The sequence below is a fragment of the Phyllobates terribilis genome, unplaced genomic scaffold, assembly GCF_046119375.1.
Source record: "Phyllobates terribilis strain yellow unplaced genomic scaffold, ASM4611937v1 Scaffold_4__5_contigs__length_816908805, whole genome shotgun sequence".
Lineage (NCBI taxonomy): Eukaryota > Metazoa > Chordata > Amphibia > Anura > Dendrobatidae > Phyllobates > Phyllobates terribilis.
This window is the reverse complement of record NW_027362764.1, coordinates 67326633-67349550: the sequence shown is the minus strand read 5'-3', so window position 1 is coordinate 67349550 and position 22918 is coordinate 67326633. Positions and strand designations below refer to the sequence as shown.

Genomic DNA, 22918 nt, shown 5'->3' with positions numbered 1-22918 from the left:
TCACTTATCCCTGGTCATGTTGTACTGTAGATTAAAGGGTCAGACATTGATTTAGAGTATCTACCTTCATTCTGTGAGAAATCTAATTTGCATATTTTTCTCCCATGGAGCATTGCCTGTAAGACTCCATAATTTCCCCCCTTTCTGAAACAGACAGATAATAAAAAGCAGGACATTTGGTTGACAGCAGAAAAGCAGAAATGGTATTCTGCATCTGGCAGTGATCTCCAAAACAGATTGTAAGTGGAATTGTTCCTTCTGTCGGCTTGTTACCTACGTGCGATCCCCCCGCCTCGTCCTTCCTTCCTCTCTATACCCCCATTAGCAGTTTCAATGCCATGGGCAGAAGCTGCAAATGACCTCATAGGAGAAGCTTTATGACATGACCTAAGGACAGTATCAGATAATTATCAAGTGCAAGAATCCCCCTCCGCTCCCGTGGAACAGAAGAAGAAAGCTGGAGTTCTCCGAGACATTATCTACTGAGCAGATACCCCAAGAAGCACAATCCATGATTATCCATTCGGTGTAATGATATATTCTGGATCCAACAGCTCTTAACATTATAAAATCTTTTCTACTCTGCATTTTGTGATGGCCAATTATTATACAAATGCAAATTTTAAAGATTGCTCCACACTAATGGCTAAAGTGGTCCTGCAGAGTGCCTCCATCATAAATGCAAGCCATAGTTCCCTATTAACAGTGCTAAACATATTGTTCCTATGTATAGAATTGGCTAAAGTGCTCCAGCATATGCCTCCATCATAAATGAAAGCCATAGTGCCCCATTAACAGTGCCAAACATATTGTTCCTATATATAGGATTGGCTAAAGTGGTCCTGCAGAGTGCCTCCATCATAAATGCAAGCCATAGTGCCCCATTAACAGTGCCAGACCTAGTGTTCCTATAATTAATGCCATCGGAGTGCACCTACACCTATGAAAAATGCCACTGTGCTCTCATGACCAGTATCAGTTAAAGTGTTAAAGTGCTCAGGCAGAGTGTCATAAACGCAAGCCATAGCGCCCCATTAACAGTGCCAGACACAATGTTTCTATGTATAGTATTAACAGCAAAACCAAAAAACTGAGCTGGACTATAAGCTGGTGTACATGGAAAGTGTAAGAGCATGTTCACACTGAAATAAAAAAGGGGGCATATTCCCTACAGCAAGTCAATTAGTAAACGGTAATAGTACATGTAAATAACATTGGGTACTTAGTTAATGCTATTTTGATCAAAAATGCATAACAGCCATCCTACCACAACAAGGTGTACCCATCGGGACGGTCCCAACATGTCTCTAGTATTAAAACCTTACCATGCTTCAGAAGATGTCAATGTGAATAAGGCCAGAGCAGGACCGGGCCAGACTGAGACATCCATCCATGGGAAGCTATACAGATGAAATACTCAGATCAGAAAGGGGCTCCTGCACATTGACGTCGTTTGACACATGGTAAGGTTTTAATACTAGAGACAGGTTGGGACCGTCCAGATGGGTACACCTTGATGTGGTGGGATGGTTTTTATGCATTTTTTTTATCACAACAGTATTAAATACCCCATGTTATTTATATGTATTATCACTATTAACTAATTTATTTTCTGCAGGGTATATGCCTATTTTTTTTTTATTTGGTTTTGTCTATGTACAGTATCGGCTAAAGTGATCCAGCAGAGTCCCTCCATCATAAATGCCATCTAGAGTGCCCCATTAACAGTGCCAGACACAGTGTTCCTATAATTAATGACAGTCGAAGTGCACCTATGAAAAATGCCACTGTGCTCCTATGACCAGTATAAGTGAAATTGCTCCAATTAATGATACGAGCCAAAGTGCCCCCATTATTGGTGCCAGCTGCAGTGCCCAATCAATTGTGCCAAAGTGTCACTTTAGATAGCACCAGTCAGAGTGTTTAAAGTGTGGACCAGGAGGATACGTGGGAGGCGATTATGGAATACATACCCCAATTGTCACTGAGTGAGCCAGGTAGACTCTCACAAATATATGTGCTCCATAGAGGATACAGGACCCCTGAAAGACTATATAGGGCAGGACTGAGACAGACTTCGGGATGCCCTCGTTGTCGGGCTGATGGGGCCGGGATCTTACATATGTTGTGGCAGTGCTCCAGACTGGACAGCGGTTATTAACACTATAGAGGGACTGTATGACTGTAGAATTGAGAGTATTTTAGGTTATGTGGAGGAGATCCAGATTCAAATTCAGTTCAAATTGGCGATAGCTAGGTTGGTATACATTGCACGTAAATTAAGAGCCAGGCATTGGATAAATGAAGAACCAATGACGATACAAGAATTTTTTAGACAATCAGACTTTATTGTAAACATGGAAAAAGTTATTTATGCCAAAAGAAAAAGGGAAAAAACGGTCAATGCATTGTGGACAGCGTGGGTGGAGAGACGATGATCCCGAAAGGAGGGTGTACTTCTGAGTATTGGTTGTTGATGTTTTTATAAGGGAGGGGATGCGTTGTAATTGAATATATGTGACCTTGTTGGACATTGTAATGTCTGGACTTTGTTTCTTTGTTTGAATTTTGTTAATAAAAATTTATCTGATTTAAAAAAAAAAGTGCGGACCAGAGTGCCACCACCACGCATCATGAGCGTCACAGTGCCTCCATAACTAATGCCAGACAATGAAAAGAACCTGTTCAACAGCTCTGATGAATTGTGCCAGCCAGAGTGTCCATAACTAAAGTACCCGTTACAGTGCCCAATGAATAAAACTATTGAAAGTGCCCATGCCAATTAGTGTGCTTTGATAAATTCTGCCAGCCATAGTGCCACCAATAATAGCGCCAGCCACAGTGTCTCCATAACAATGTCATCCAGAGTGCCAGCCAATATGTTCCTAGTGTTCCAATGAGTTGTACCAGCCGGCCATTTGAATACGGATGCCATAAAGGGGCGCCACGCGGAGCCATAGCTAAGGATTTACCACTCATTTGAATGCCTGCCACGTAATACTACGTTTCCCCCAGAGATACCAACTGATCGCCAGCTGCTCGGCATGTAGAGAAGAGATCGCAGTAATGACAGCAATTAAAATCATCACTCTTGTACCGAAATGTGTGTGGCAGGAATCAGGCACATTGAGAGTCACGACCGTGGACCATTCCAAAGATGATTAAAGTTTTTCTGCGGCTTTAACTTTCCTTTGCATCTAAATTGATTTTTTTTTTTTTACATCTTATTTGCAAATTTAGAAAGCGAGATCCCCGAGGGAGTGTGATATATTTGTAGGGAGGTAAGAAGAGTTGTGCAAAAAATATTGCAAATAGCCGTTACATGCAAAATAGAGAAGGGGGATGAGCACATAACGCACCAGAATTTACCAAAGCTCTGCGCTGATGAAGTGTAAAAGAGAGGCACAGATCTGTCTACAGCAGGGATGCCAAACTCAAATACACAGAGGGACAAAATTAAAAGCTTGGACAATGTCGCTGGCCAACCTTGATATTTATTTAAAAATGTCTACAATTGAGGAAGTTTTTCCTTATCATCAAATACTACGATGAACTTTTTCATATGGAAACAAACTTAAAGGGGTTGTCCCAGGAACAATCATCCATACAGAATAATGGGCCCCACATAGTCCTCCATACAGAATAATGGGCCCCACATAGTCCTCCATACAGAATAATGGGCCCCACATAGTGCTCCATACAGTATAATGGGCCCCACATAGTGCTCCATACAGTATAATGGGCCCCATATAGTCCTCCATACAGTATAATGGGCCCCACATAGTCCTCCATACAGAATAATGGGCCCCACATAGTCCTCCATACAGTATAATGGGCCCCACATAGTCCTCCATACAGTATAATGGGCCCCATATAGTCCTCCATACAGTATAATTAGCCCCACATAGTCCTCCATACAGTATAATGGGCCCCACATAGTCCTTCATACAGTATAATGGGCCCCTACATAGTCCTCCATACAGTATAATGGGCCCCACATAGTCCTCCATACAGTATAATGGGCCCCACATAGTCCTCCATACAGTATAATGGGCCCCACATAGTCCTCCATACAGTATAATGGGCCCCACATAGTCCTCCATACAGTATAATGGGCCCCACATAGTCCCCCATACAGTATAATGGGCCCCACATAGTCCTCCATACAGTATAATGCGCCCCACATAGTCCTCCATACAGTATAATGCGCCCCACATAGTCCTCCATACAGTATAATGCGCCCCACATAGTCCTCCATACAGTATAGCGCACCCCACATAGTGTTTCTTACATTATTTAGCCTGGGGGCCAGAGTTTGACATATGTGGTCTTCAGAAACGTGTATTCAGTTGTCATACCTTTGGACAACTTAAAGAGGTATTGCCATTTTGGAAAATTGGGACTGAATTTGGCCCCATCTCAAAATGATGGGGCCAAGAGAGATGGGTGTATATGCACATAGTTGAGCAAGCACACTCTGTCTTTTTGATACTATATAGGCAAATGGCAAGAGCTGCATGTTACACTCACCAGGTGAGGTAGATCTTCAAAGCCCAAGGTCTGGATGGGCACACGGGCACCAGTGTAGCAGCTAGGTGGAGCACACGGACCACGCACAGCTGAGGGACTGGAAAGTGCAGGTAGACAGGTGGAATACTGGAAACCGCTGGTGGGCAGGAGACGTCCAGGAGACCACAGGCAAGCAGGTGATATGCTGGAAACCGCTGGCAGGAGGGAGACTTCCAGGAGACCACAGGCAAGCAGGTGATATGCTGGAAACTGCTGGCAAGTGGGAGACATCCAGAAGATCACAGGCAAGTAGGAGAGATGCTGGAAACCGCTTGCAGGTGGGAGACGTCCAGGAGACCACAGGCAAACAGGCGAGATGCTAAACACCTCTCGCAGGCGGGAGACATCCAGGAGACCACAGGCAGCAGCTGAGCAGATAGAGATGTATGGAGCAAGCTACAGTGTTAGCAATACTGAAGTCTTAACACCAAGACACAGGTGTGCATCTTAGTGAGGCTTATATAGGCCCGGGAGGATGCTCACATAAGATCACACCGGCCCATCTGCAAAGACCGATGTGGAGCACACAGAGTCTAGTGGACCAGGGTGAGAGAATCAAGGCACAGATCCGGGACAGGTGCATAACACTGCGCATGCACGATCACCTCTCTATTGATGATGGCACGGATCTGAAACCTGTTCTTGAGATAGTTGCAGGTCTCTGCGGTGGGATCTCAATCCATTAGATATTTATCTATTTCATAAACGGGTACCAGACTTGTGCCACCATCAATACGGAGGCTATCGCGGATGCGCAGCTCTCTCCATTCACCTATAATCGGATGTTCTTGCTCTGCGATTGCCAAATCCTGTGAATAAGGTGTAAATGTTTGAGACAAGAAAACCTCCAAAAAAGTTTTCCCTACCCATTCACTAATAATAAATCAGCAGAACTGTAGATCCATCGAAAACACTTGAATCTGCATGAGCCAATCACACTGTCGGTATCTGTGTAAGCACAGATACAAACTATATTAGGGTGCAAGGGGTCTCAGACATATACACACGTGGTCAAAATTGTTGGTACCCCTCGTTTAATGAAAGTAAAACCCACAATGGTCACAGAAATAACTTGAATCTGACAAAAGTAATAATAAATTAAAAATCTATGAAAATGAACAAATGAAAGTCAGACATTGCTTTTCACCCCTCCTTCCACAGAATTAAAAAAAATTTAAACTGATGAAATAGGCCTGGACAGAAATGATGTTACCCCTGAAAATAATATGACAAAAGGGACATGTTTAATCAAGTTTACAATCTTCAATGTCTACAATTTTGTAATCAGTCAGTGGGCCTATATATAGGGCTACAGATACTCACTGTGCTGTTTGGTGACATGGTGTGTACCACACTCAACATGGACCAGAGGAAGCAAAGGAAAGAGTTGTCTCAGGAGATTAGAAAGAAAATTATAGACAAGCATGTTAAAGGTAAAGGTTATAAGACTATCTCCAAGCAGCTTGATGTTCCTGTGACTACAGTTGCACATATTATTCAGACATTTAAGATCCATGGCATTGTAGCCAACCTCCCTGGACGTGAGTGCAGGAGGAAAATTGATGACAAATCAAAGAGACAGATAATACGAATGGTAACAAAAGAGCCCAGGATAACTTCTAAAGAGATTAAAGGTGAACTTCAAGCTCAAGGAACATCAGTGTCAGATTGCACCATCTGTCGTTGTTTGATCCAAAGTGGACTTCATAGGAGACGACCATTGTTGAAAAAAAAATCATAAAAAAGTCAGACTGGAATTTGCCAAACTACATGTTGACAAGCCACAAAGCTTCTGGGAGAATGTCCTATGGACAGATGAGACAAAAATGGAAGCTTTTGGCAAGGCACATCAGCTCTATGTTCACAGATGGAAAAATGAAGCATATCAAGAAAAGAACACTGTCCGTACTGTGAAACATGGAGGAGGCTCTGTTATGTTCTGGGGCTGCTTTGCTGCATCTGGCACAGGTTTGAATCTGTGCAGGGTACAATGAAATCTCAAGACTATGAAGGGATTCTAGAGAAATGTGCTGCCCAGAGTCAGAAAGCTTGGTCTCAGTCACAGGTCATGGGTCTTACAACACAATAATGACCCAAAACACACAGCTAAAAACACCCAAGAATGGCTAAGAGGAAAACATTGGACTATTCTGAAGTGGCTTCTATGAGCCCTGACCTAAATCCTATTCAGCATCTTTGGAAAGATCTGAAACATGCCGTCTGGAAAAGGCAACCTTCAAACACGAGACAACTGGAGCAGTTTGCTCATGAGGAGTGGGCCAAAATACCTGTCGAGAGGCGCAGAAGTCTCATTGATAGTTACAGGAATTGTTTGATTGCAGTGATTGCCTCAAAAGGTTGTTCAACAAAATATTCAAAATATTAAGTTAAGAGAACCATCATTTCTGTCCAGGCCTATTTCATGAGTTTCATTTTTTTTAAAAATTCTGTGGAAACAGGGTTGAAAAGCAATCTCTGACTTTCATTTGTTCATTTTCAAACATTTTTAATTTATTATTACTTTTGTCAGATTCAAGTCATTTCTGTGACCATTGTGGCTTTTTCTTTAATTAAACGAGGGGTACCAACAATTTTGACCACGTATGTAATTACATGAAGAGATGAGGGTCTGGAGAGTAACACTGGGAATGAATCTGATTGTCTGGGGTAGCGCATTCCAGAGAACAGGTGCAGCACAAGAGAAATGTAAGTATTTTGGAGGATGTTTTCCATAGATTGTTGGTAGAAAGTAAAGCATGAAGCTGGGATAGAGGAAGAGAGTTTGGAAGACGAATAAGATTGTGAGCTTTGAATTGAAGTTTAAACTCCTATAGTTTTTCTGAGAAAAACAACTCTGGATTCCCTACTGGTAATTGGAAGGGACCCAGCAGATATCTGTGATATTATTAGAAGGAGGTATTGCTGGCTCCCTTGAGTTACTTTGCCACTGCCATTCACCACGGCGGCCTCTCCGGTGAGAAAGCAGGCGCAGGTTTTATTGTATTTGACTTGAAAACCTTTTGTTAAGCTGTAAAATCCAACCACCAAGGGCTTGTAATGATTATTGGTGGCTGGGCTGAGCAGCACATGTACTGGGGTCCCGGGGTCCCACGCTTTGATCACTGATGGCTGCTATTAGGAGATGACAGCAGCAGCAGCTCCCCTGGTGGGATAAATCCCTCTCAGCCTGTAGAGCAGACATTTATTATCAGTATTGCTGGGGAAACGGCATAATCAAATCACCCCGACCGCACGAATGTTCTCATCTCCGTACACACCACCATCCACTGCACACATCACGCGCTGCCACATCTGACAGCAAAGAGAATGATTTATTCTACATCAGTAATTCTGCTGTTACACAACATAACACAAACCTCAGCTGCTGCAGAACCTCACAGCACACACCTCAGCTGGTGCAGAACCCCACAATACACCTCAGCTGCTGCAGAACATCACAATACACACCTCAGCTGCTGCAGAACCTCATAGCACACACCTCAGCTGGTGCAGAACCTCACAGCACACACCTCAGCTGGTGCAGAAACTCACAATACACCTCAGCTGCTGCAGAACCTCACAATACATCTCAGCTGCTGCAGAACCTCACAATACGCCTCAGCTGGTGCAGAACCTCATAGCACACACCTCAGCTGGTGCAGAACCTCACAGAACACACCTCAGCTGGTGCAGAACTTCACAATACACCTCAGCTGCTGCAGAACATCACAATACATCTCAGCTGGTGCAGAACCTCACAATACACCTCAGCTGGTGTAGAACCTCATAGCACACACGTCAGCTGCTGCAGAACCTCACAGCACACACCTCAGCTGGTGCAGAACATCATAGTACAAATCTCAGCTGGTGCAGAACATCACAATACATCTCAGCTGGTGCAGAACCTCATAGCACACACCTCAGCTGGTGCAGAACCTCATAGCACACACCTCAGCTGGTGCAGAACCTCATAGTACAAATCTCAGCTGCTGCAGAACATCACAATACACACCTCAGCTGCTGCAGAACATCACAATGCACACCTCAGCTGCTGCAGAACATCACAATACACACCTCAGCTGGTGCAGAACCTCATAGCACACACCTCAGCTGATGCAGAACCTCACAGCACACACCTCAGCTGCTGCAGAACATCACAATACATCTCAGCTGCTGCAGAACCTCACAATACACCTCAGCTGCTGCAGAACCTCATAGCACACATCTCAGCTGGTGCAGAACATCATAGTACAAATCTCAGCTGCAGCAGAACACCATTACACACACCAGCTATGGCAGGATATTATACCATGCTCCTCAGCTACTGCAGAACATCATAATACACACCTCAGCTGCTGCAGCACCTCACAGTACACCAAAGCTGCTGCAGCACCTCACAATACACCGAAGCTGCTGTAGCACCTCACAATACACCGAAGCTGCTGCAGCACCTCACAATACACCGAAGCTGCTGCAGCACCTCACAATACACCTCAGCCACTGCAGAACATCATAATAAATCCCAGTTGCTGCAGAACATCATTAAACACAATATTGTTGCAGTGACATATGAATTGTGTGATGATCCCTGCCCTGTAGACATTAGACAATCCTCTGTGAGCCGACCAGGGATCACAAATAGTCATCGGTATTTGGATTATTGGATGGACACAGAAAAGCTGCAGACCCTCGCCAATCAGCAAGGGGTCTCTTGACCTGTGGATAGGACTTGACTTCTAAGAATTGGAATAACCCTCTATCTGGTCTGGAGAAATCCTTGATTGCCATAAACAGAAATATATGGCAGATTATCTAACATACTGGATTATAAAATTACAGATTATCTAATATTTATAAAATCCTGGATTATCTAATATTTTATAATATAACATGCCTAATTATCTAATATACCAGAAGATAAAATGGCAGATTATCTAATATTCAGGATTATAAAATATTGGTTTATGTAATAATCTATTTTATAACAAACCAGATTATCTAATATTTTGAATTACAATATTCCTAGATTATCTAATATTCTGGAGGATTATAATATGTTGGATTAGCTAATTTTCTGGATTATAAACTACTGGAATATCTAACAGTCTGAATTTATATAACTTGTCAAATTATCCAATATTTTGATTTATAAAATATATTGGATTATCTAATATTCTGGATTATGGAATACTGGATTATATCCTGAGTAGCTGTAAAGTGTAAGAAGCTGCTTCCACATGGTTTCTACATATTCATAGTGGGAGCTGCAGTGATTGGCATGGTGGCACAGACTGCTGGTACATGACTGGCATATGCCAGGGATGCAGGTAGCCCAGATGGCAGCCGGGCTCCTGGTGCCCCCACAGCTGGAGGGAGGCTGTGACTATAAGGTGAGAAGTGGAGGAAATGTGGGAGCCCGTGGGAGGAGGAGGAGGAGGAGAAGAAGGAGGAAGGCTGGGTGGGCTGCAGACAGGAGGGCGGAGGATGGACAGCTAGCAGCCGTCTGTATGGTGGCCGGGTCTGCAGACAGGTGGGGGCTCCTGGTGACCTGGAAGGTGGCGGCAGCTGCGCTGTCATACCGGGGGCACGGCTGGCATGTGGGTGCGAGCCATGAAGAGGAGCGCCGGCGCCCTGCTGCTGACCTGCCTGCTGCTGCTGCTCATCACCGGCTGGCTGACGGTCCGGGACTCGGCGCACTACAGGTACCACACTGCCGGCCGGGTGTGGGGGCAGCACGTGTCTGCCCCATGGGGGGAGAGGGGGGGGGGGGGGTCCACGCCGCACCTGTATATAGGGACCTGCAGCCTGTGACCCCCGGGATGGGGAGATCGCGGAGTTTCACCCTCTGGTCCCCCATCCACAGAGAGAGTGTGGGCAGGAGCCGGGGCTGATACCTGCAGGTACATATCTAACTATATATATATATATATATATATATATATATATATATATATATATATATATATATATTATCTATCTATTATCAATCTATATATATATCTCTACATATATCCCATATCTATCCCCTATCTATATTATCTATTATCAATATTAGAGATTATATTATATATATATATATATATATACATACATATACATATCATCTAGCCCATATCTATCTATCATCTATATATATATTATATATTATCAATATGCTATCAATCTATTAACTATATATATTATCTATCTATCTATATATCCCATATCTATCTATCTATAATATCTATCTATCCATCTATCCCATATCTGTATCATATATATCCATCTATCTCATATATATCTCTAACATCTATCGACCTATCCTCAAATCTATCAATATTATCTATCTCTCTCTCCTTCTATGGATCCTCAGATCTATCCTCATAGTTATCTATTTATCTATTGTTTCTATCCATCTATCCCATGTCTATATATATTATCTGTCTCATATCTATCTATCTATCTATTTATCTATCTATCATCTATCTATCTATTTATCTATCTATCATCTATCTATCTATCTACCTATCTATCCCTCTATCTATCTATCTATCTATCTATCTATCTATCTATCCCTCTATCTATCATTATCTATCTATCTATCTATCTATCTATCTATCTATCTATCTACCTATCTATCTATCTATCCCATATCTATCTATCTACCTATCTATCTATCTATCCCATATCTATCTATCTATCTATCTATCTATCCCTCTATCTATCATTATCTATCTATCTATCTATCTATCCTTCTATCTATCACTTAGGTCGCAGTGTCACTGTAGAACATGATGATACATACTTATTCCTGCGATTGTGTAACAGTATACGGAGGTGTCGGCTGCGTTCTGTACAGTACAGGAGCCTGTACAATATACGATCTGTACACACGTATCCGTCAGTCCTATGTAATCACAGCAGCGTCTGTAGTGTCTGCAGCGGATCCCAATCCCAGATCCTCCTGTTCTGTCTCTTCAGAAGGAATCTAGAAATCTCACTGATCTTACTGTATCAATATTCCTGTATTACAGGATTGTGCTGTTATATTACGGTACTTTGTGTTATATAATTGTACTTTTGCTTATTATTGATAGACTCATTTATAGCATTTTAAACATCATATCTGCTTTCTATATTGGTTATTATATATTGATCAAACTGGTCAGGTAGGATTCTCATCCCCTGGGAGTCCTTTCTTTGTCGGTGAGGTTGGCGTCACACTGGAGGCCATTCATGACTATGTGCGGATGTACGTTTATTACATTTTCAGACCCTTGTAGAAATTTCTTTGCATTTGTTGCTCACAGATGTCAGGTTCAAAAATCAAGAACATAAAGTAAAATCTTCTTTTTTTTTTTTCATCAGCTGTCATGTATGTAAATATCACAATCTATGTACAGTACACACAAACACATATACACACACCCACAGACACAAACATGCATATACACCCACCCACAGACACATACATGCATATACACCCACCCACAGACACAAACATGCATATACACCCACCCACAGACACAAACATGCATATACACCCACCCACAGACACAAACATGCATATACACCCACCCACAGACACAAACATGCATATACACCCACCCACAGACACATACATGCATATACACCCACCCACAGACACAAACATGCATATACACCCACCCACAGACACATACATGCATATACACCCACCCACAGACACATACATGCATATACACCCACCCACAGACACATACATGCATATACACCCACCCACAGACACAAACATGCATATACACCCACCCACAGACACATACATGCATATACACCCACCCACAGACACATACATGCATATACACCCACCCACAGACACAAACACATATACACACACCCACAGACACAAACATGCATATACACCCACCCACAGACACAAACATGCATATACACCCACCCACAGACACAAACATGCATATACACCCACCCACAGACACATACATGCATATACACCCACCCACAGACACAAACACATATACACCCACCCACAGACACAAACATGCATATACACCCACCCACAGACACATACATGCATATACACCCACCCACAGACACATACATGCATATACACCCACCCACAGACACAAACATGCATATACACCCACCCACAGACACATACATGCATATACACCCACCCACAGACACATACATGCATATACACCCACCCACAGACACAAACACATATACACACTCCCACAGACACAAACGTGCATATACACCCACCCACAGACACAAACGTGCATATACACCCACCCACAGACACAAACGTGCATATACACCCACCCACAAACACATACGTGCATATACACCCACCCACAAACACATACGTGCATATACACCCACCCACAAACACATACGTGCATATACACCCACCCACAAACACATACGTGCATATACACCCACCCACAAACACATACGTGCATATACACCCACCCACAGACACATACATGCATATACACCCACCCACAGACACATACATGCATATACACCCACCCACAGACATAAACATGCATATACACCCACCCACAGACACAAACATGCATATACACCCACCCACAGACACAAACATGCATATACACCCACCCACAGACACAAACACATATACACACACCCACAGACACAAACATGCATATACACCCACCCACAGACACAAACATGCATATACACCCACCCACAGACACATATATGCATATACACCCACCCACAGACACAAACATGCATATACACCCACCCACAAACACATACATGCACATATACACACACACACGTGTATACACACAGACACACAACCAAATTCACACATGCATTTTTCTTTCCTGCGTGTGGCGCCACATTATGATTTTCACCACCACATACACACACTCAAAGCCATCCACTATTGAGGTCTTAAAATGGAATTATGACTTTTCCCCACTACATTTTGTGCACCTCACAATTCACATTCACACGCTGACATTCACAATGCACAGAAGTGTCAGAACATAAAGTTATCTTAAAGGGAACCCGGCAGCATGGAGATGCGGAGTAATGTATTGAAAGAAATGTATAGGGCAGGAAGAGCAGAGCAGATTGATATGGTTTTAGAAGCCCAACAACTGACAGCTGTTTTGTATAAGTGTAATCACTGTCAGTCACTGGTTAGCACCGCCCACTGGACTCCTAAGCCAATTACATAATAAACCAAACCTTTTTCAAAAAAATTATACAGTGTGTGTGTGTGTGTGTGTGTCTTTCCCTGCTCTGTACATGCTGCTGGCCAATCAGTTACCACCTTCAATGTGACAGGTTCCCATAAAAAATGCATCATTTATTAAAAAAATAATATTTTAAAGACAGTCTGAACACACACAGGTTCATATAGATACAGACACAAATACATTGAAAGACACATACACATAAAAGTACACAAAAATATAGAGACACACACACACATATTAACATACACACATACAGTGCAGACCAAAAGTTTGGACACACCTTCTCATTTAAAGATTTTTCTGTATTTTCATGACTATGTAAATTGTACATTCACACTGAAGGCATCAAAACTATGAATTAACACATGTGGAATTATATACTTAACAAAAAAGTGTGAAACAACTGAAAATATGTCTTATATTCTAGGTTCTTCAAAGTAGCCACCTTTTGCTTTGATGACTGCTTTGCACACTCTTGGCATTCTCTTGATGAGCTTCAAGAGGTAGTCACCGGAAATGGTCTTCCAGCAATCTTGAAGGAGTTCCCAGAGATGCTTAGCACTTGTTGGCCCTTTTGCCTTCACTCTGCCGTCCAGCTCACCCCAAACCATCTCGATTGGGTTCAGGTCTGGTGACTGTGGAGGCCTGGTCATCTGGCGTAGCACCCCATCACTTTCCTTCTTGGTCAAATAGCCCTTACACAGCCTGGAGATGTGTTTGGGGTCATTGTCCTGCTGAAAAATAAATGATGGTCCAACTAATCGCAAACCGGATGGAATAGCATGCCAAACTTTTGGTCTGTACCGTACATATAGACACAAACAAACGCCAACACACACAAAATACAGCAACAAATTCACAGACATCCATGAACACACCACACACACAGATAGATACAAATACGCCGAAACACACACATAACCATTTACACACACCCATGAACACACATATATGGGCATACAAACATATACATTTAGATACATGCAAAATACACTGACACATAAATAGACCTACTGAGTCTTATATGGAGACACATATATATACACAGACTCTGCAGTCATATGCATTCACAGACATATACACAAATACAGTGGGTACGGAAAGTATTCAGACCCCTTAAGATTTTTCACTCTTTGTTTCATTGCAGCCATTTGGTAAATTCTAAACAGTTCATTTTTTTTCTCATTAAAGTACACTCTGCACCCCATCTTGACTGAAAAAAACAGAAATGTAGAAATGTTTGCAAATTTATTAAGCAAAGAAAAACTGGGCATCTAACAGATGTTCTTTCACGATGGGCATGACCGCCGCGATCCAGTCCTGCATACTAGCCACGTGTTCAATTCTACTCCTATGTGGAGTCGGCTCTTGTTCCCACGTCTCTTTGGCTACGTCCAACAGACCCCTAGGGTGTGTGTTGTTCAATAACTCAAAGGGAGAGAACCCTGTGGAAGCCTGGGGTACCTCACGAACAGCGAACATCAAAGAGGGTAGCAACATGTCCCAATCCCTTCCGTCCTTAGAAACCACCTTTTTTAACATGGACTTGAGGGTTTTATTGAACCGTTCTACTAGCCCGTTGGCTTGAGGGTGGTACACAGAGGTGCGCAATTGTTTTATTTTTAGCAGTTTGCACAGTTCCCTTGTCACCTTGGACATAAAAGGGGTCCCTTGATATGTCAGGATCTCCTTAGGTAGCCCAAGGCGACTGAACATGGCAAACAACTCCCGTGAAATCAGTTTAGTCAAGGTGTGGCGTAGCGGTATAGCCTCCGGGTACCGGGTGGCATAGTCAACGACCACAAGTATATGTTGGTAGCCACGAGCGGATTTTACAATGGGCCCTACCAAGTCCATTGCAATCCGTTCACAAGGTACCTCTATCACTGGCAGAAGTACCAATGGGCTACGGAAACTGGCGGTGGGTGTGGTCAGTTGGCATTCAGGGCAGGATTCGCAGTACTTTTGGACCTCCGCGTAAATCCCTGGCCAAAAGAACCGCTGCAAGATATGCTCTTGCGTCTTTTTAACCCCTAAGTGTCCACCCAGCAGGTGTGTGTGCCATCTCCAGAACCTCCCGACGGTGCGACTGAGGTACCACTAACTGTTCCACGACCTCGTCCCTGATTTTGTCTACCCTATAGAGCAACTCACCGTTGACCACCATGCGTGAAAACAGTATCTACACCGGGCTATTGAGCTACGCCATTTACCTCTAACACCCTTTCCTGCGCCTGAGTCAGGGTGGGATCCTGTAGCTGAGCTGTCCGAAATGTGTCCCGGGACACTTCCAGCTCGGGGATCGATGGGGTCTCCTCGACCTCTCCTGCCAGCACCTCTAGGGGAGACCTATCGGGGTCACACTCTGTCCCTAGGTTGGACATCCCTACGGCAGGTACCCCTCACTCGGGTTCGTCGGGTACAGCTCCTGTAATACATTTTACTAGGGAAGAGTGGATTTTGTTTTTCCACAGAGTCCAGAACAGGGGCAAGTCTCTTCCCAACACAGTCCCACATGTTTTATGTCTCCACGTGGCATGGACAAGACTACCTCCGCGGGTGGGTACTCTCGGAGATCCCCATTGAAACAACCCCGACTGTCCGTCCACTGGGGTTGTCTCCTGCCACCAGCGACCCATGTACCAAAGTCACTAGGCTCCCCATTAACCAGTACCTGGCACAGTTGGGGTTCACTGTCCGAGGGGGTCGGCACTCGCAGTGCAGACGGTCTGGGCGTACATTGAGACCCGGCGGTTATACCTATAGTCCATGGGCTCCGTAGTCAGAGGGCAGTTAGCAACCACATGTCCTGGCCCCTGACACCGCCAGCACCTAATGGTGGGGGTACTGTTAGTTCTTATGACCGTTTAGGAGGGAACCGGTCTCCTGCTACCCTCACTCTGGGGTACCCATTCAGCACGGGTACGGTGCTGATTGTCCTCAGCAGAGGGACACGACCCCTTTCCCAGTTCCTGGGTTGGCAGGGATCGGCGTGACAGCCACGAGGAGGCAGAGTCCCGGATAAAGTCCTGAGTGGCCTAGTAGAGCTTGATCAGGCTGACAACCTGGTCGAGGGTGCTGGGGTCCCCTTGCCCCACCCAACGTTGGATAGTGGCCAGCAGAGTCCTCACCAGCCGGTCGACCACCACCCTCTCCACCATCTGGGCTGGAGTCAAAGACTCAGGCTGAAGCCACCTCTTGACCAGCTGAAAAAGGTCATAAGCCTGAGACCGGGGCGGGTCGGGTCTCCACATAGGCCCATGAAAATACACGCTGAGCCCTCACGTATGTATTGACCCCCAGTCGGGCAAGGGTCTCACCTTTGAGCCTCTGGTCGTCCTGGGCGTCCTCCCAACTGAGGGCGAAGTAGGCCTTCTGGGCATCGCCAACCAAAAACGGAGCCACCACTTCCGCTCACTGGCCAGCTGGTAGGTTTTTCCGCTCTGCTGTACGTTCGTAGATGGACAGGAAGGCTTCCACGTCATCCTCCGGTCCCATCTTCCTCAATGCTGAGCGAACCTTGTCCCGGGCCTCTCGACGTTCCGGGGCTGGTGCGGTTGGCGTCTCCCGCAGGGCTGTGAGCTGCTGCACAATTAGATTATTGGTGTGCTACTGCTGTTTGAGGACCAATTGCCTTAACAGCTCCCTCATTTTGTCCACGGGGTTGGGCTGAAAGGTGGCCGGCCGGATTGTGGTCATACAGCTGCCGGTGGGGTATGCCTCAGTCACAATGCCCGCATTCTCCATCAAACTGTAAGGCGGCGGTGTATACAGTATATATGAGAGAGAACTATGATACATCACTGACTTCCATAGCCCCCTCCCTGAATATTTGCCCACCCATCATTCCTACAGTCCCCATCCATTATCCCCACAGTGACAGTCCCAATCCCCTACTGTACACTTGCTTTGGAAAAACTAATGTTTATTTGGTCCTGCCAATAAATCTTCTTTGAATAATATATATATATATATATATATATATATATATATATACACACACACACACTATGTATATACACACATTTATACACATAATGTATATACACACACACTTTGCTAGCCATGTATTGATTCTCCATACATCTATGTGTATAGCTTCCTGCGATGTCAGTTACCAGTGATGGATACTACATTTGCCGGCAGACGTTCTGGTAATTACGGCGCTCGCGCGGTCATGTGTCGCACTTTACATTTCCAGGCTATTTAAAGCGTTTTTCCTGGGTGAGATCGATAGATGCATGTGGAATAGATCAGGTAATCCATATCATGCCGAGAGCTGGTAATGGAGACTTCTGCTTGTCTGTGAATATCATATTAGTGAAGCCAATTCTTCACTGCTAGTCACATAACTAAGAGGGTAATAAACTCTTCACAGGCAGTTACAGCGTGGTGAATTCTCATGTATAAGTATTTGCCCCCCTTCCTTCTCAAATGTCACTTCTGGACTGTCAATTACCAGTAACATGTAATTGTTTTACTTGATGTAAATGCCGCTGTTCTCCTGAATTTGGTGTTTTTTTGCTCCTGCACCTCTACATTCCCGAGACTCTTCTTCCCTTTTCTTCACTGTATGTAAATCTAGTGTTATTAACCAACTGGATGAGATCCTCAAAAAGATGCTCACAGTGAGGCATTGAGGACCACGCCCACTTGGTAAAAAATGCTAAAAATCACAAGCAAAATTTTTGCACATTGCAGAAATCTCACATGACCTCAGGCACGACCGCACAGGATTCCCCATTATGTCTTGCAGTTATCACATCACATGGTATAGTGAAGCCAAACAGAAGGCACGATAATAGCCTGTATAAAAGCTGAGACAGGGAATGCAGCAGCCATTTTTAGATGATTTAGAATAATGAAAGGATGTCAGCGCTCACATCTCAGAAATAGAGGTAGGATGAGAAAGCCATAAAATACTGGAAAAATTCTCCAGACAGGAATGTTTTGTGCAAAGATTGTCAAAAGTTTACTATAATGTTCAAAATGTATTGTGAAAAAAAAAAAAAAACTTGTCAATGGTAATGAATAAGCTAGTGTTAAAGGAAAAAAATCAAACATTATGACTAAGAATGTGGGAGCTGCTAGCCACGGAAGCACCACCAGCACTGGCACCAGTCCTCCAGGCAGTAGTACCAAACGCTGGCAACAATTGGCCTTATTTACCTCCGACAAGCGTATTATAATGGAGGAAACAGAGAGTGTTATGCAATATATGACACATCACTCGTCTCCGTCATTGCAGGATGATGTTACCTCTGACAGCGACACCATCAGTTTCAGTCACTGCTCTGTAACTCATTGGCTACCTCACAAAGGGGTAGGTTGACATCTTTGTACTTTTCTTAGCCCCTGCTGCTGGCCTATCAGTGTGATAATACATGGAAATCTAGAATAATTCTGCAAGTGATAATGCAATCAAATAGTAAAAAATGTCATCAAACATTTTTTGCGAGAGTTCTGGCTTAAAACAGTTTGAAATGTCACATATTTACACAAATATTTTGCAACTTTAGGAACTTTTATGGTAGAGCTTAGCAAGGAGGAGGCGGGGCCAAATGCCACCAACAAATTCACCATAAATGGTGCCAAAGGTGGCTCAGAGTATGACACAATTTACTCTGTAGTACATTTCTAAATTGCTGAAAGATCCATCAAATTCATTAAGAGGCGCTCTATTCCTAAAGGGATTTCCGGTGACTACCTCTTGAAGCTCATCAAGAGAATGCCAAGAGTGTGCAAAGCAGTCATCAAAGCAAAAGGTGGCTACTTTGAAGAACCTAGAATATAAGACATATTTTCAGTTGTTTCACACTTTTTTGTTAAGTATATAATTCCACATGTGTTAATTCATAGTTTTGATGCCTTCAGTGTGAATGTACAATTTTCATAGTCATGAAAATACATAAAAATCTTTAAATGAGAAGGTGTGTCCAAACTTTTGGTCTGTACTATATATATATATATATATATATATATATATATATATACATACACAGTACAGACCAAAAGTTTGGACTCACCTTCTCATTTAAAGATTTTTCTGTATTTTCATGACTATGAAAATTGTACATTCACACTGAAGGCATCAAAACTATGAATTAACACATGTGGAATTATATACATAACAAAAAGTGTGAAACAATTGAAAATATGTCTTATATTCTAGGTTCTTCAAAGTAGCCACCTTTTGCTTTGATGACTGCTTTGCACACTCTTGGCATTCTCTTGATGAGCTTCAAGAGGTAGTCACCGGAAATGGTTTTCACTTCACAGGTGTGCCCTGTCAGGTTTAATAAGTGGGATTTCTTGCCTTATAAATGGGGTTGGGACCATCAGTTGTGTTGTGCAGAAGTCTGGTGGATACACAGCTGATAGTCCTACTGAATAGACTGTTAGAATTTGTATTATGGCAAGAAAAAAAGCAGCTAAGTAAAGAAAAACGAGTGGCCATCATTACTTTAAGAAATTAAACTCAGTCAGTCCGAAAAATTGGGAAAACTTTGAAAGTGTCCCCAAGTGCAGTTGCAAAAAGCATCAAGAGCTACAAAGAAACTGGCTCACATGAGGACCGCCCCAGGAAAGGAAGACCAAGAGTCACCTCTGCTTCTGAGGATAAGTTTCTCCGAGTCACCAGCCTCAGAAATCGCAGGTTAACAGCAGCTCAGATTAGAGACCAGATCAATGCCACACAGAGTTCTAGCAGCAGACACATCTCTACAACAACTGTTAAGAGGAGACTTTGTGCAGCAGGCCTTCATGGTAAAATAGCTGCTAGGAAACCACTGCTAAGGACAGGCAACAAGCAGAAGAGACTTGTTTGGGCTAAAGAACACAAGGAATGGAATGGATGAGTCCAAATTTGAGATCTTTGGTTCCAACCACCGTGTCATTGTGCGACGCAGAAAAGGTGAACGGATGGACTCTACATGCCTGGTTCCCACCGTGAAGCATGGGGGAGGAGGTGTGATGGTGTGGGGGTGCTTTGCTGGTGACACTGTTGGGGATTTATTCAAAATTGAAGGCATACTGAACCAGCATGGCTACTACAGCATCTTGCAGCGGCATGCTATTCCATCTGGTTTGCGTTTAGTTGGAACATCATTTATTTTTCAACAGGACAATGACCCCAAACACACCTCCAGGCTGTGTAAGGGCGGCTATTTGACCAAGAAGGAGAGTGATGGGGTGCTACGCCAGATGACCTGGCCTCCACAGTCACCAGACCTGAACCCAATCGAGATGGTTTGGGGTGAGCTGGACCGCAGATTAAAGGCAAAAGGGCCAACAAGTGCTAAGCATCTCTGGGAACTCCTTCAAGATTGTTGGAAGACCATTTCCGGTGACTACCACTTGAAGCTCATCAAGAGAATGCCAAGAGTGTGCAAAGCAGTCATCAAGGCAAAAGGTGGCTACTTTGAAGAACCTAGAATATAAGACATATTTTCAGTTGTTTCACACTTTTTTGTTAAGTATATAATTCCACATGTGTTAATTCATGGTTTTGATGCCTTCAGTGTGAATGTACAATTTTCAAAGTCAAGAAAATACAGAAAAATCTTTAAATGAGAAGGTGTGTCCAAACTTTTGGTCTGTACTGTAAATATATATATATATATATATATATATATATATATATATATATATATATATATATACACACACTGCTCAAAAAAATAAAGGGAACACTTAAACAACAGAATATAACTCCAAGTAAATCAAACGTCTGTGAAATCAAACTGTCCACCTAGGAAGTAACACTGATTGATAATCAATTTCACATGCTGTTGTGCAAATGGAATAAACAATAGATGGAAATTATTGGCAATTATCAAGACACCCTCAATAAAGGAGTGGTTCTGCAAATGGTGACCACAGACCACATCTCATTACCAATGCTTTCTGGCTGATGTTTTGGTCACTTTTGAATGTTGGTTGTGTTTTCACACTCATGGTAGCACGAGACGGACTCTAGAACCCACAGAAGTTGCTCAGGTACTGCAGCTCATCCAGGATGGCACATTAATGGGAGCTGTGGCAAGAAGGTTTGCTGTGTCTGTCAGCGTAGTGTCCAGAGGCTGGAGGCTCTACCAGGAGACAGACCAGTACACCAGGAGACGGGGAGGGGGCCGTAGGAGGGCAACAACCCAGCAGCAGGACCGCTACCTCCGCCTTTGTGCAAGGAGGAGCACTGCCAGAGCCCTGCAAAATGACCTCCAGCAGGCCACAAATGTGCATGAGTCTGCACAAACGGTTAGAAACCGACTCCATGAGGGTGGTATGAGGGCCCGACGTCCACAGATGGGGGTTGTGCTCACAGCCCAACACCGTGCAGGACGCTTGGCATTTGCCACAGAACACCAGGATTGGCAAAGTCGCCACTGGCACCCTGTGCTCTTCACAGATGAAAGCAGGTTCACACTGAGCACATGTGACAGACGTGACAGAGTCTGGAGACGCCGTGGAGAGCGATTTGCGGCCTGCAACATCCTTCAGCATTACCGGTTTGGCAGTGGGTCAGTAATGGCGTGGGGTGACATTTCTTTGGAGGGCCGCACAGCCCTCCATGTGCTCGCCAGAGGTAGCCTGACTGCCATTAGGTACTGAGATGAGATCCTCAGACCCCTTGTGAGACCATATGCTGGTGCGGTTGGCCCTGGGTTCCTCCTAATGCAGGACAATGCCAGACCTCATGTGGCTGGAGTGTGTCAGCAGTTCCTGCAAGATGAAGGCATTGAAGCTATGGACTGGCCCTCCCGTTCCCCAGACCTGAATCCGATTGAGGACATATGGGACATCATGTCTCACTCCATCCACCAACGTCACGTTGCATCACAGACTGTCCAGGAGTTGGCGGATGCTTTAGTCCAGGTCTGGGAGGAGATCCCACAGGAGACCATCCGCAACCTCATCAGGAGCATGCCCAGGCGTTGTAGGGAGGTCATACAGGCACGTGGAGGCCACACACAATACTGAGCCTCATTTTGACTTGTTTTAAGGACATTACATCAAAGTTGGATCAGCCTGTAGTGTGTTTTTCCACTTTAATTTTGGGAGTGACTCCAAATCCAGGCCTCCATTGGTTAATAAATTTGATTTCCATTGATGATTTTTGTGTGATTTTGTTGTCA

General features: G+C 43.9%; 1 protein-coding gene across 2 annotated transcripts in view; it reads left to right on the top strand.

Moving 5' to 3' along the window:
* The first annotated feature begins 10003 nt into the window (after window positions 1–10003).
* ST8SIA6 (ST8 alpha-N-acetyl-neuraminide alpha-2,8-sialyltransferase 6) overlaps window positions 10004–22918 on the top strand; it is a 115878-nt gene continuing 102963 nt past the window's right edge. For both annotated transcript variants that reach the window (XM_073677461.1, XM_073677460.1), the window contains exon 1: window positions 10004–10271. In XM_073677461.1, coding sequence (XP_073533562.1) covers window positions 10165–10271 — 107 coding nt within the window. In that variant the 5' untranslated portion in view covers window positions 10004–10164. The remainder of the gene's footprint in view (window positions 10272–22918) is intronic.